Below are 15,837 nucleotides of genomic sequence, written 5' to 3' on the forward strand. Positions count from 1 at the left end.
GTATTTTCTCCCTCTTCCTCTTCTCTTTGCCATTTCTCATTTCTATTTACTCAAATCAGGTATTAAATCCCCAATTTGGATATTAATTTATTTCTGTCACTATGATTACTATTATTATTAAATGCACAACCAAATAAACTCCAATATGATGCACAAGTTAGTCATGTGTCATTTGTTAATTATTCACTTTTAGATGTGAGTGTTTACATGTGCTAATAAATAGAAGTCACATGAATATAGAGCTCAACTCTATTCTCGTTATTTAGAATTTGGGTATTACATTGGTGCACCCATCTGGAACCAAATTCACTTCCACCTGAATCTACCGGTCACTAGCCACCCTATTCCTAGAGTGGTGGCAGATCTTTGGAACAACCTTCTACCACTCATGCCTCAATTCCTCCAGAGCGGCAAATTCAGGCATCCACGCCATCTGGCATTGGCATACATGCATGTACAAAACCTACAGGTACCATAATGTTGCTCAGATACATCAAATCAGAATGTTGCTTTTTACAAGATTCCAGTGCAACGCAACAAGATAGCAGATAGACTAGCCAAACAGGCTCGCCAGTCTGCTGTTCCTCAAACATGTCACTTTGTTTGTAAGAATCAGTCTCGTGCTAGCACTTATCAAACAAAAAAAGAAAACTTTCAACCTTCAACCCTGCTATCCAGCTTTCTGTTGCCACTGGATACGCGACGGCAGTATGCAATTTCTGATAGAGTTCTTGTTTTATAAAGGAGAGACGAATGTTATTTGAAGTTGATCCCGTTCATAGCATATCGCTGGTTCCGTACGTGAATGGCAACGGAACTTTATCTTCAATACACACAGGAATTCACACCACACACACGAGTCACTAAAAGCCATAATCCAACTACTACATGTCTACAAGCTTACATAATCTGTATCATCTTTGCATCTTGGGGCGGTATATATATGGTTTTTCTTGGCTCCAGTCCGACGGTATATATTTGATTCCAACGTGTATATATGCACAGAAGAAGAAAAAAAGAACAGCCTGCAGACGCTGAAAACACCCAAACCCAGCATTCTTCTATTCTTTGGTCAATAACCTGTCCAGTCCAATCACCAATCTGATCCTGAGCTGCAAACAGATCCAGACGCTACCAGCTACGATACGGAGGAAACAGTTCTGCTGATGCACACAGGCAGCTTAGGGCAATGGATGAGCTGGATTACCCAAGAGTCAGCATCGAAAACGGATGACAATGCATGAGATATCGTCCTTGCTCATCCTTCCCAGGGCCTCGGACGTCAGTCGCTTCGCCGCTGTTTGCGGGTCCTTGGTTGACTTCACCAGATCAACGGCTTCCTGGTTCTTCATTACCTTCACCAGAAACAGGGTAAAAGAGTGAATATGAACAACGAGAAAAGAGAGAACTAAGAGAAAACGATTCAGATTGGATATCGAAATCTTGAACTATATAGGGAAGGCGACGGCAACGTAAAGTGAAATACGCAAGGAAGACACATACCTTCCATAACCCGTCACTGGCAAGTATGACAAACTCTGTGCTTGAATTTATCTTTATATGCTTAACATCAGGCTCTGAGCTCAAGTGTGCCTTGAGGCTCTGATCACCAAATGCTCTTGCAACCGCAAGTTGGCCGTTTACACGAGGAACGTCACCTATCAGCAACTAGAAAATGCATTGGGACAAATTCCATAGCTATTGGAGAGAACAATGACCTGAGAGCTAGGCAACTAGATGCTTACCGGGGAACGTAGAGACAAAACCACCTTTTTCTTCTATCCTCTTTCGTTCATTAGTGGTATGAGGTTCGTGATCAACAGTAACCTGGCTGGCAGTACCAGTTTCAGACAAAACAGCTCTTGAATCACCTATATTTGCAATCCACATATCTGTACCATCAACTACAATAGCAGTGACTGCTGTTGACCCCCCTGGTCCTAGTTGCCTAGTGTTTTCCAGAATATATTTGTTTGTAGAGCTGTATGCGTTTTTAATTGCTTCTTGAGGGTCTGACCAAAAGAGAGGCTGCAAACACCATAAAAGGAAACTGGATGAGCATTTTTGTAGAGGAAACAATGTAATTAAGATTCCATTAAAATGAAGCTTCATTTGTACATCTCATGTTTTACACAGAAAGTATGGAACAAGTGTAAAGCTTACCTCTTTCAGTATGTTGTCAAAAAGATTAGCTTTCAAATAACTGGCCACACTATCTCCCAGATGTCCATCATAAATAGCAAAAAGACCAAGTTCGTGATCATTTTCATATCTATACTCTGCTACATGGTAGTCTTCCATATCATGGCCAGATCTTCCTTCCACTAAGTGAAATCCGTGTGTTACTTTGTTGCTTGAAAACTTGCTTTGTCCTTTTCCAGTATCAGAAGATGATGAACTGAGACATGCTGCACTCTTTACAGTACATATAGAAATGGAAGAAAAAAGTTGCAACATTAGATCTATTTAAAAACACTAGCACTTGTTAAAGCATTGGCATAACAAAAGAAAAGGATATTCAATCAAAATCATCATGAGGCTACTATTTACGATACAATGAAGTTTACAATGCAAAACGGCTTGATGAAACTGACTTTCTTATTCGTATTTGAAATGCTAATGTTGCACCACCTACGTTGTGGATGCTTTTGTGGGGGAATACACACGCAAGAAGAAGAAACAAGATCACAAACACAAGGCATGGCCAAAACCAGGCTGATTATTTATTTCCTTCCTTATTTTGTTAGTCATTTGGCTTGTTAGCTATTCAGTTGGAGGATTAATTTTCTGTTTCCAGGTTAGCACAATTTGTTAGGACTTAGGAGTCCAGCTCATTATAAAGAGCATTGCATGTTTAGTGAAGGCATGCAAAGAGTTATCCCTAATCTCCACTTAATCAGCATTTTTTTTAACGTAAGCCCCTCGTTGGCTAGACTTTGGTTTTTTCAAAAATAGCTTTGACATTGACTTCTCAGTCTAAGCAGCTTTTCTAGAGAAGCCAAAACCATTACAAAAAATTATTTGGCAATTTTGTGAAGGCACCGGACCTTGTAGCAGTCACCATAGGCCTCGCCGAACTTGAATAGCACAAGGCTCACAAGGCCCACGCGCGCCATCGTTGGCACCATGTCTATTAAATTGCATGCACCAACCAATCCAATCCAAAAGCTTAAGTTGATGAGATGAGGTGGGCAATTCACTTATATTATATTCCAACACTCCCCCTCACGTCAAGACTCTCTTGTGTCTCAGACGTGGAATAGGAGCGAGCTACAATTATTTTATTTTAATTGCCCTAACCAGTATTCGAACTCGAGACCTCTGGTTCTGATACCATATTAAGTTGGATGCACCAACCAATCCAACCCAAAAGCTTAAGCTGATGAGAGGAGGTGGGCAATGCACTTATATTATATTCCAACAATGTCTACAAGTGTCTCGTACCCACACACGTCGTCGTCGCTGCCATACCAAGTGGCGCGCGTCGTCGCTGTCGTACTAGGTGGCACACGTTGTCGCGGAGCCCTATCGCGCGCGCCGGTGTACGCGAATAGCCACTCCACATCATCTAGAACAGCATTAGGGCATGATGTCATGCAGGACATGCCGGAGGGAACCATGGTCGTCGGGGACCTTACCAAGGCAGTCGGGAAGAAGGCGGCGCGCGCGGTGGTGCCTCATGAGCAGCAGCGGTGATGTGTGGAGAAGAGATGGGATTGGTGGAAGGGTCTTTTGCAAAAACTACAGGAGCCAAAGTTGGGTAAACCACTTTTTTGGCTTCACCTATCCAATAGAAAACAAAAAAGTGCTTTCCACCTAAAACCATATGTAAAAACATCGTTTGGTACGGCTTATGAAAAAATAGCGAAGCCGCACAAGAAGCTGTTGGGGAGAAGCCCTGCCAAAAAAGGCCTAAAATGCCAGGAGCTCTACCTCTCTGCCAAAAAATGCAGGGGTAAAGCCTGCCTCAGTTATTTCTTCCCGAGACCACACTCAGTGGAAGCCGCCATCACTTGGTCCGTCCTTTTTATACGGCGGTAGCTCTGCCTTTCAATTAAGATGAAAAGAGTCATACGAACAAGAAGGGGCAAGGTCCCCTAAAAGACACTAGGCTGCAACTGAATCGGCCATTCAGAGCCTCCTTCGAGGGCAAAGTAGCCTCACCTCTTTGCCATCGTTCCTCTAGCTAGCCACTTTGTATCACATATCACTGTCAAGGGCTCACTCTGCTACCATCCTCATTGTAAAGTGATTTTTTTTCACCGTTATACCCCCACCACCCAAAACAAGTCTTCACTTCTTTCATGCTGCAAAATTGCAATCTTCATCATTATATCTTCATCACCATCTACCAGTGGTAAACCTCCACCTAGCAGTCCTATCCAACCAGTCCCCCTACTCCGACCTCCAAGCAGTAGTTCAGCCACTAATAAGGTCATGCATCACTAGTTTTGGAGAAGGAGCTAGATGGAGTTGGCAGGAAAGGCAAATCATTGAAGATATCGTCCAAGGTAGGTCTGGTAATAGTTGGACAAAATGGAAAATGGGAGCTGCAAGTTTCAGAATAGTAAGAACTTCTAATGCAATCCACCCCATTAAAGGTCCATGATATAACCAAAGGAATATGCCAAAAAGAGAGCACACTACTGGAGTACAAGTTCCATTCAATAATCTATAACTGGAGAAAAAAGGACTGGCATGGTCAAAAAACAGATGGCCTTGTGGAAATTTCCCTAGTTCCATATGTAGGCAACACTTAACAAGGAGATCACTACATAGATGCCCTAATCTCTACATACTTAGTCATTCATCATAACCTTAACTAACATTTCGTGACTGTTGGGGTCGTGCTTCGGTGCGCCGAAGGTCTCACACGAAGAAGCAGCTTCGGCTGAAGTCATCTCCAAGAGATGGCCGAAGGTCCCTTTTCATGGAGCTTCGGCGTTTTAAACCGACATAGAGATAGAATGACCTTTTTATACATATAGGTCTGAGTCAATGCTGTAAACTTTCGCAAGGGGCATAATTGTAATTTGTCACAGGCTGCGACCTGTGCCTATAAATAGATGAACAGTACCTCTGTACTGTTCACGTGAACTTGTCATTTGCTTCCGCATCACGCTTGTACTTTTGCCTTCCGCAGGACCGAAGGTACATTTGTAATTCAAAGTCATTTATATTCATTAGTACAAGTAGAGTTAATTCTATGACAATATTTAAATGTCTATTTCATATTCTATGATTTATGTGAATGCTTCATTCTTCGTTGTTATGCTTACGAAGGTATGTCCTTCGTAACCTTCGTCCGAGATGCTTTATATCCCGAAGGGATATATCGTTATGGAGGACGAAGGACCTTAACACTTAACATTTTTTGTGTTGCCTTGTTCTTAATTCTTAGCATTTGAGAACAAGTCCCCAACATTGGCGCCCACCTCCGGTCAACCCACTTCCACCTTTCTGAGCTGATGGCTTCGTTCAACACTCAAGCTGGAGCTGCTTCGGCTTCGAAGCTGGTGCTCCCGATAACAGGCGGTTCTTGCTCAGAGCCAGCTAACAAAAAGCAGAAGAAGGAGGCTCAGAGAAGGGTGCAGCATGTTGGAGTGCAGGGACCCTTCATTAAGTCAAAATGGTCTCACATTCCAATTACCTTCTCTCAGGAAGATCTTCAGCTCAAGGACTATCCCCACAATGATGCTATGGTCATTTCTTGTGTGATCAAAGGGTTTCTGGTTCACAATGTCCTAGTTGACACAGGCAGTGCAGCTGACATTATATTTGCCAAAGCCTTCAGACAGATGCAAGAGCCTGAAGACAAGATTCATGATGCTACGCACCCTCTTTGTGGCTTCGGAGGGCGGCAGATTGTGGCACTCGGGAAGATTACCATGCCGGTAACCTTCGGATTTGTTAATAACACAAGGACTGAGCAAATTGTGTTTGATATTGTTGACATGGAATACCCCTACAACGCCATCATTGGTCGTGGTACCCTAAATGCTTTTGAAGCAATTCTTCACCCAGCTTATCTCTGCATGAAGATACCTTCGGACCAAGGGCCTATTGCTATTCATGGGAGTCAGGAAGCTGCCAGAAGGGCCGAAGGAAGCTGGACTGATTCCAAGGCAATCCATAATATAGATGGAGCTGAAGCTTGTGAACAGTACAAGTTCAGGAGGGAAAAAGCAGCTTCGGCTGATCAGCCGAAGCCCATGCTGCTGTGTGAGGATATAGCAGAGCAGAAGGTGCTATTGGGCTCGCAATTATCTGAAGATCAAGAGAAAACCTTGATAAGGTTTTTATTCAACAATAAAGATGTTTTTGCATGGTCAGCCAATGATCTTTGTGGAGTGAATCGGGATGTTATTGAACATTCGCTCAATATTGACCCATCCTTCAGACCCCGCAAGCAGAGGCTTCGGAAAATGTCTGATGACAAGGCCGAAGGGGCTCGCAACGAAGTAAAAAGACTCCTAAGTGCAGGAGTTATCAGAGAAGTGAAGTATCCAGAATGGCTAGCTAACACTGTTATGGTGAAGAAGGCCAATGGAAAGTGGAGAATGTGTATTGATTTCACAGATCTCAACAAGGCTTGTCCGAAGGATGAGTTCCCGCTGCCAAGGATAGACTCTTTAGTTGATGCAGCAGCTTCTTCGGAACTCATGAGTCTCCTGGATTGTTACTCAGGCTATCATCAAATCTGGATGAAAAAGGAGGATGAGCCGAAGACTAGTTTCATAACCCCAAGTGGTACATATTGCTATCTTCGGATGCCTGAGGGGCTTAAGAATGCTGGAGGGAGTTTCAGCAGGATGACCGCGAAGGTTCTCCAATCTCAGATAGGCAGAAATGTGTTGACCTATGTTGACGACATTATTGTAAAAAGCACGAAGCAAGAAGACCATATTGCTGATCTGCAGGAGACCTTCGCCAGTTTCAGAAAAGCTGGTCTGAAGCTGAATCCAGAAAAATGTGTCTTCGGAGTAAAGAAGGGTAAGTTCCTTGGATGCTTGGTTTCAACAAAGGGAATTGAAGCTAATCCAAATAAAATCGAAGCTATACTTCGAATGGAGCCACCAACCACAAGAAAGGGGGCCCAAAGATTGACAGGAAGACTGGCATCTCTTAACAGATTTATATCCAGATCAGCGGAAAGAAATCTACCCTTCTTCGAGGTGCTAAAATCAGCTGAAGTCTTTCAATGGGGCCCAGCTCAGCAAAAAGCTTTCGAAGAACTCAAGCAATACCTGATAGATCTAACAACATTAACTCCACCAATGCCAGGGGCTCCTCTGTTGTTGTATGTGGCAGCTTCGCACTCAGCAGTAAGTGCGGCACTTGTGCAGGAGAAGTTTGATGGACAAATCAAGAAGCAGGTCCCAGTATATTTTGTATCTGAGGTCCTTAGTGTCTCAAAGAAAAATTATACAGAACTGGAGAAGGTGTTGTATGCCGTCCTAATGGCATCCAGGAAGCTTCGGCATTATTTTCAGGCATATAATATTATTGTTCCTTCTTCGCAGCCGTTGAAAGATATCATGAGAAATAAAGAAGCTACTGGCCGAATTGGAAAATGGGCTGCGGAGCTTAATGAATTTTACATTGATTATGTGCACAGATCCTCGATCCAGTCTCAAGCATTGGCAGATTTTATTGCCGACTGGACGCCAGGGGCTCAGGGCGAAGAAGCGAATAAAGATGCCGAAGCATGGACAGTGTTTTGTGATGGCTCCTGGGGAACCTTCGGAGCAGGAGCAGCTGCTGTTTTGGTTTCACCGTCCAAGGTTAAAACTTGCTATGCAGCAAGACTGGACTTCAGCTGCACAAATAATATTGCTGAGTACGAAGCCTTGCTCCTGGGTCTTCGGAAACTAAAGGCGATGGGGATCAGGAGGGCGATCCTTAAAACTGATTCTCAGATTGTTTCGGGTCATATTGACAAAAGTTGCAAGGCTAAAGACCCGAAGCTTGAAAAATATCTAGACACAGTCCGAAGGATCGAAGCTTCCTTCGAAGGATTTTCTGTTAAGAATATCCCTCGAGGGCAAAATGAACATGCTGATTTGTTAGCCAGGTCTGCAGCACAGGGGCTGCCGCTACCTTCGGATGTATTCTTCGAAACAATAAAGGCACCTTCAGTGGAGTTACTTGAAAGAGCAGTTCTTACTATTTCTCCTGTGTACAGTGAAGATTGGAGAACTGAAATAATTTCTTACCTTCAGGGCAACTTCCTATCAGATGACGAAGCTTATAATAAAAGAATAGAGGCAAGAGCTCGTCCGTATATCATTATAGAAGGGGAGTTATACAAGCATGGAGTTTGTGCCCCGCTGCTCAAGTGCTTGTCTAGAGCCGAAGGTATAGAGTTGATGAAGGAGATACATGCAGGCCTTTGTGGATCCCACATCGGATCCAGGCCGTTACTTGGAAAAGTGTTCCGTCAAGGATTTTATTGGCCGAAGGCAGCTTCGGATGCAGCTGAGTTAGTTCAAAAGTGCGAAGGTTGTCAGAAATGTGCAAGAGATCAAAAACAACCTTCGTCTTTGACACAGCTAATACAACCCATCTGGCCATTGCAAAGGTGGGGCCTCGATTTGCTGGGCCCATTACCACCGGCTCAAGGCAATCTGAAATATGTTGTAGTTGCTGTGGAATATTTTTCCAAGTGGATTGAGGCGAAGCCATTAGCTACAATAACTTCGGCCGCTGTCCAAAAATTTTTCTGGCAGAATATTGTCTGTCGCTTCGGAGTGCCGAAGGCCATAACTGTAGATAATGGAACACAATTTGACTCCGAAGAATTCAGAAATTTTTGTGATCGAATTGGCACGAAGATCCACTTTGCGTCAGTCAGGCACCCGGAGTCGAATGGGCTTGTTGAAAGGGCCAACGGCATCATAATGACAGGAATAATGAAGCTAATCTTTAATCAACCAAGGGGAAAGTGGCCAGATCAGCTTACCAAAGTGGTATGGAGCCATAACACAACAACATCAAGATCTACAGGCTTTACCCCATTTAAGTTGTTATTTGGTGACGAAGCAATAACCCCGGAAGAAGCCAAAGCTGGATCAATAAGAGTGGTAGCTTCGGCAGAATCAGGTCCCGAAGATACTTGTCTCGTGGAAAAAGATGCTTTAGAAGGGATCAGGCTTCAGGCCGTGGAGAATATCAATAAGTACCAGGCTGAAACAGTTAAATGGCGAGATAGAAAGGTCCGGCTAAAAAATATTGAGCCAGGACACTTGGTGCTTCGGAGAGTGGCCAATCCGGATACAGTGGGCAAATTGCAACTGAAATGGGAAGGGCCTTTCTTAGTAGCATCTTCGTCAAGGCCTGGTTCGTACAGACTGAAGGACATGGATGGCAATGAAATTCCAAGATCTTGGAATGCGGATGAGCTTCGGCGGTTTTATGTATAACTCGATGTAATTTTGACTTTTCTTTTCTTTTTCATGGCACCCTTTTCCTTTCTAAAGGGGGAGAAAGGTTTTTAATGGGGCCATCTTATGTAATTTCCTTTTTAGTTTTATAAGAGCAAAATCCCCCAAAGAATGTAAATGTAAAAGCTGAGAGCGCACCATCGAGTGCCGAAACTAAAAAAGAGAAGAAGCTCCAAAGACGTCCCTAAGGGGATGCAGAGCTCACAGCGAAAAGTCAACGCTGATTCCGCCGAAAGTAAAAGGCGAAGAAGCTCCAAAGTCGTTCCTAAGGGAATGCAGAGCTTATACCGTCTAAGTAAAAGACGAAGAAGCTCCAAAGACGTCCCTAGGGGGATGCAGAGCTTACAGCGAAAAGTCAACGCTGATACTGCCTAAGTAAAAGGCAAAGATGCTCCAAAGTCGTTCCTAAGGGAATGCAGAGCTGACGTGTGTTTTGCTCCTAAGAAAATGATGGATGAGTGTGGCTTCGGATATACGCTTCGGACATTCATTTGCACATTACATTACATCATGGCATTTGCATACATAAGCATTCATTCATAGCATTTATGTACCAAAGTGGTTGCTTCGGCAAAAAAGAGAATTGGTTTTTTATGAATCGTTGTGTAAAAGTAAAAGCTTCGGCAGAAAGAGGAAGTAGTCTTTTATGTTTTGCTATGTAAAAGCTTCGGCAGAAAGAGGAAGTAGTCTTTTATGTTTTGCTATGTAAAAGCTTCGGCAGAAAGAAGAAGTAGTTTTTTATGTTTTGCTATATGAAGAAAAGCTTTGGCAAAAAGAGGAAGCGGCCGTTTAGGCTTCGTTGTGTACGAAAAGAAGGGAAGGTGTTTTTTCGCCTTCGGCTCAAAATACTGATTTCGTCCACATCAAAGCGACTCAATCGAAGGGAAAGAATATATTACAAGGTATGTACAAAGTTCCTTGAGAACAGTTCAATTGTATTTACAAAACTTGTTACAAAAGTATCCTGAGTTTTTTCCTATAGTACATTTCTACTGATCTTCATTAAGCTTCAGCTTCGGCGACAGTTTCGGCGACATAACTTAGGCATCATTTTCACCTTCGTCATCCTACATGAATCAAGGAATCGTGAGTAAAAATCAAGTGCAAAGAAAAAGGTAAGTACGAAGTATTATTTCTTACTGGTTTAAGATGACTTCGGGCTTCGTCTCCAGCTTTCTCTCGACCGCCCTTTGTCCATACCATTTTTATAAATCTATTGGAGATACTTCGGGCGAGGTCGGGCATATCATCCAGGATTGATGAAGATAAGGTGAAATTGGGCCTGTTGACAACCTTTCCATGTTCGCAGCCGGCTTTCAGAAATGCAGCAGCGGTACCCTGGGAAGCTACCCAGGCACAGAAGTCGCCGTGTCCGGCTATAACTTCGTCAAGCTCTTCGATTTCAGCTTCAATATGATCGAAGGCCTGGGGTAAATTTTCCGCCGAAGGGTTAAATTTCCCACTGCTGGCTCCAACAGAGTAAAATATCTTCTTTAATCGTCCAATACAATTATTGCCAAAGTTCAAGCATTTGTCTTGAAGGCTTGTTAATGCTTTCTTCAATTCTGAGCTGGTCTGGACTTCGGCTTTAAGCTTCGAATTCAGTTCTAGCTTCTCCTGATCAAATTGTTTTGATTGATTGATAAGCTTCGAATTTAACTCTAATATTTTAGCCTCAGTTTCAGCCAGCAAGCCTTCGGTCGATTGGAGCTCGAAGTTTTTCTTTTCAATGATGGCAGATTGCTCTTTTATTTTGCTTTCCAAGTTTTCAATTATAGCTTCGTGCTTTTTGTCCTCCAAGTCTTGTTGCATCTTCAGAGCTTTGCTCAGTAGCATGCTCTGAACAGAAACAACTTATGCTAAGTAATATTTTCATTGTTAACGGCAATAAAAACCAGAGAAAAAGGTTGTTTACCTTGAAGTTAGAATAAAACAAGCTGCCGACGATATGTTGTCGTCGGTAGCGGCTGATGTCTGTCTCTAGCTTCGGAAAACCGATACTCTTTGATAGAGTACCGATTACCTTAGCTCCAGTCTGGTCTCGAATACAGCCTAGTTTTTCATCATCTACACCCCCAAATAGGAGGGCACCTGACTTGTAGCCGCAAGACTTGGCGTAGTCTTTAAGTTCTTCTATTTCGTCCTTCGTCAGTTTTTGCCCAACTAAGTTCTGGAAAGAGTAGGCTTCGTCGTCCGAAGGGTCTTCGGCTATTTCTTTTCCTTTCTCAGGCACTGTGGCCATGGTTTTTTCAGTAGTAGCACCAGCTTCTTCCGCAGCTATGTCTTCCAAAATCTTGTTGATATTCTTAATCGTGGTTTCTAAGTTTGTATCTTCGGCTGTAGCGGCTTCGGTAGCCGCGACCTCCGAAGCTACGCCTTCGACGATTGCTGTACCTTCGGCAGCTGCCGTTTTTTGGATTGATGCCCTTGGCGGCGTCTTGTCGATAACCTCAGTTACCGCAATAATTCTTTGCCGTTTGGGTTTGTTTATCTTCGATTGATCCGGCTCGTCCACCTTTTCAAAAAGCTTCGTCAGTTGGAGCCCTAATGGACTTAGCTTCGTAGGCATGGGTTCAGTCATTACCTTTAAAATTTCCTCCACGTCGCTGGTAGAAGGCGGTGTGGGGGTCCCCTCTTCTTCGGGTGATTTGCGCTTCGGAGCAGATATTTTTCCTTTTTTGAGAATTTTCTTCTCCTTTGCTGGTCTTTCTTCATCCGTGATCGGAGTTTCGGCTATTCTTTTTCTTTTAAGGCCCTCGGCACCCTTGTTCAATTGTTCATAGTCTGGGTATTCGAAGCCTAGGGCGTCAAGCACTCGGTTCAACCTTCGTTTCGGTCGGGCACCGAAGGCTGCTGTCATTAGTTGATCCTCTTTTTTGGAGTAGTTCCCCAGGATTTCGTTGCACATCACTTCAACAGTCTCTAACCATTCTTTGCAGGGTTTTTTGAAGAACTTCTTGAACTTGAAGTAATAGGGAAGCCGGACAAGCTCCCCCTTCTTCTTCTCTCCCTCCAGCTTCGGCATCTCCCACTCTTTTAGAGTAGGGAAAACTCTGAATGCCAAGAACTCTTGAACTAGATCCCTGGTGCCAATATGTTCTGAGATAATTTCAAATTCACCCAGAGCAGCCCAGGTGGGACCTTTTAGGTCGCCAATGTGGCATTGTGGCCTTGTCTCTCCGAAGGTTAACTCCAGAGGGCTTTGAACCAATTTTTCTTTGTCTTCATCGACTTTTACATAGAACCACTCAGATTTCCAACCTGCTGGCCATTTGCTTCGGTAGCTGATGACAGGACACTTTGTTGTCTTCCGGTAAGCAAAATTATAGCAACCGAAATTATCATGTAGCCCATCTTTTCTGGCCTTTGTTTGGTAATGTAATTCGTGAGCTCGGCAGAAGCTGTCAGCAAATGGTTCCACAGCTTGGCTTCGGAGGGCCCAGATATAAACATTGAGCCTAACGATGGCGTTAGGAGTCAATTGATGAAAGTAGATACCAAACCTCCTTAGTATCTCCGCAACAATACCGTGGAGAGGGAATCTAAGCCCAGCCTTTAAAAAACTCTTGAAAATAACAATCTCATCCTTCCTTGGCTTCGGGGTGGTTTCTTCTTCCCCGAAGCGGAGTAGCTTCTTCTGGTCCTCATTGAAATAACCTGCTTTCACCATCTTCGAAAGGTCAGCTTTTGAAACAGTTGATTTCCCAAAATCCAGGTGACTGGGCTTGCTGGGCGTAGCAAGGTGATAGTCATCTTCGGAGTCAGTCCCTTCAATGTTTTCTTCTCCTTCGGCAGTTGTTGGGCCTGCTTCAGCAGTAGGCATTTCTTCTGTAGTCAGTAGACCGGAACGCTGCATTGCTTCGGAGATGGGCACAGTGTCTGAACCTTCGGCTTCGTCTCCCTCACGTACAACTTTGGCAGTAGATCGTATTCTCGCCATTTGATTCTAAGTTTGGGAAGTCAAAAACTTTTTCCTTTTTTTTCTTTTCTCCGAAGCTCTTCTTTCTGACGAAGCGGACGTTGAGAAGCACCTTCGTTCGATTTTGGGACTTAAGCTTCGGCTATGATAGAAAATTTCGGCAGCAAAACAGTGCAAATAGCAATGAATGCTGTGGTAACTTCACAACTACCTGTCTGTTTATATAGTGCTGCAGGTAGGAAGGCGAAGCGGTGGAACTGTTACACCAGGCGCGCAGTAATTCATACCCGCTGCGCAGTGGACCGCAAGGATCAAACAGTAACTCTGCAAGGTGGGACCGACACACGCTCGGAAGTCGGATCGTTTCTCCGCAACGAGCTCAGGGAAGGTGTTTTTTGGACCTTCGGCTTCCCGAAGCTGAAGAGGCTTTTTTCACGGGTCAAGCTCGTTACGAAGAACGATCTAGCACCGCGAAAGGGGCTACTGTTGGGGTCGTGCTTCGGTGCGCCGAAGGTCTCACACGAAGAAGCAGCTTCGGCTGAAGTCATCTCCAAGAGATGGCCGAAGGTCCCTTTTCATGGAGCTTCGGCGTTTTAAACCGACATAGAGATAGAATGACCTTTTTATACATATAGGTCTGAGTCAATGCTGTAAACTTTCGCAAGGGGCATAATTGTAATTTGTCACAGGCTGCGACCTGTGCCTATAAATAGATGAACAGTACCTCTGTACTGTTCACGTGAACTTGTCATTTGCTTCCGCATCACGCTTGTACTTTTGCCTTCCGCAGGACCGAAGGTACATTTGTAATTCAAAGTCATTTATATTCATTAGTACAAGTAGAGTTAATTCTATGACAATATTTAAATGTCTATTTCATATTCTATGATTTATGTGAATGCTTCATTCTTCGTTGTTATGCTTACGAAGGTATGTCCTTCGTAACCTTCGTCCGAGATGCTTTATATCCCGAAGGGATATATCGTTATGGAGGACGAAGGACCTTAACACTTAACATTTTTTGTGTTGCCTTGTTCTTAATTCTTAGCATTTGAGAACAAGTCCCCAACAGTGGCACTCGTCACAATCCAATTGTCCTATCATAAATTAATGAAATCCGCAAAGGCCCTTACCATTATGATACTCAGTGAGGTGTCATATATCTATGCATAGCACTAAAAGGGCTATATTCCAGCTTCCATTTCAGAACCGCTGCTGGGTAGCAGAAAGTTAGGACTGGAACTAATACAAAACTAACTTCAGCACTCCTTGGCCTGGGTGATCGACACTAAATATCCTTCAAACATCATATGCAGGAAATTCTAGACATGCATCTTGCCCATCTGGGCAAAAATCCCACTTGCATCAACTATCTAACCCTCTTCATCTTCCTCTTCCACGGGACTCATCGATCGCCGGACACCAGGTTACCATTGATCCCCGTCCAAATCCAAAGTTGCACCGTTTACTGGACGCACCGGTCGCTCGGAACCCGCTGATAAATTGCCCCACCACGATTTTGAAAGCTGCTATCCTAAATCGTTTTAGGGAAAAAAGCTACTTTCCAAAATTAACAGCAAGAACGCACAGTAACAGCAGGCACGTTAAAGGTCGTCGCCTCACAACGGCTGGACTGGAGCAGCAAGCCAAGCCGGGCTTGCCGGCGCCGGAGACGCAAAAGGAATAACAGAGACAAGCTTCTTTTAGTTACCATGAGCATGTTGAGGATGTCGGGACGCCTCTTGCTGCGGTGAAGGCGGGAGCCCCCCGTCGACGGGCCTGACGGCGAGGAGGAAGACGAGGACGAGGACGAGCAGGACGCCGGGTGGCTATCCGCTGCCCGCCCGCCGCCGATCATGGCCGTGGCCGGCACCAGCGCAGCGCCGCCGCAAGCACGGGTTGGGTCAGTCTCCTCGGTTTCCTCGTGCTCCCCCGGTCCCCCCTTGTTGGCTTTACGCGTCCGTGCTCGGTTGACCCTGGTACCGTGAATTTCATTTCGCCATTTTTTTATCCCATCTCATTCGGAGATCCTTGTGGTTAACGGGATGGGCACTTTGGGCCGCCGCGAGCATACTATAATTTCTTATTTGGCTGAACTCTTGATTTTTTACTTTTAAAATATAAATATTTTCTACTCCGTATTTGACAATAAATATAAATTTGTACGACCAAGAAAAGAACCAAATTTATATTTAGGATGAAAAAGGTTTATATTTTAGGGGGAAAATCAGTAACTTTACGCGTCAAATAAAAAATATTTTCATATTAATTTCACGAAGACATAATCTTTTATTATTCATATCTCTTGACTGAAGTGTAGGTAACGCAGCATATTTTATTTATTATATACCACTATAAGATACTTATATCCGTATATGTTGCTTATTGCTGCAATGGAGAAAAGAAATATCCTATAATGAAAAGTCTCGGTCTCTAATGAAAACTCTAGAGCTAATAATTAGCTAGCTAATAAAT

The 15,837-nt window shown here is 43.9% G+C and overlaps 1 protein-coding gene across 1 annotated transcript; it reads right to left on the bottom strand.

The window, feature by feature from the left end:
- Window positions 1-471: 471 nt before the first annotated feature.
- LOC103641156 (probable protein phosphatase 2C 44) lies at window positions 472-15,373 on the bottom strand. Its single transcript, NM_001345932.2, has 5 exons — window positions 15,074-15,373; window positions 2,164-2,415; window positions 1,746-2,028; window positions 1,504-1,658; window positions 472-1,355 (listed from the first exon to the last, which is right to left on the bottom strand). Exons 1-5 carry the CDS (start codon window positions 15,218-15,220, stop codon window positions 1,215-1,217), a joined length of 978 nt encoding a protein of 325 aa, NP_001332861.1. The 5' UTR covers window positions 15,221-15,373; the 3' UTR covers window positions 472-1,214.
- Window positions 15,374-15,837: the final 464 nt, after the last annotated feature.

The sequence above is a fragment of the Zea mays genome, chromosome 10 (assembly GCF_902167145.1).
Source record: "Zea mays cultivar B73 chromosome 10, Zm-B73-REFERENCE-NAM-5.0, whole genome shotgun sequence".
NCBI classification, from domain to species: domain Eukaryota; kingdom Viridiplantae; phylum Streptophyta; class Magnoliopsida; order Poales; family Poaceae; genus Zea; species Zea mays.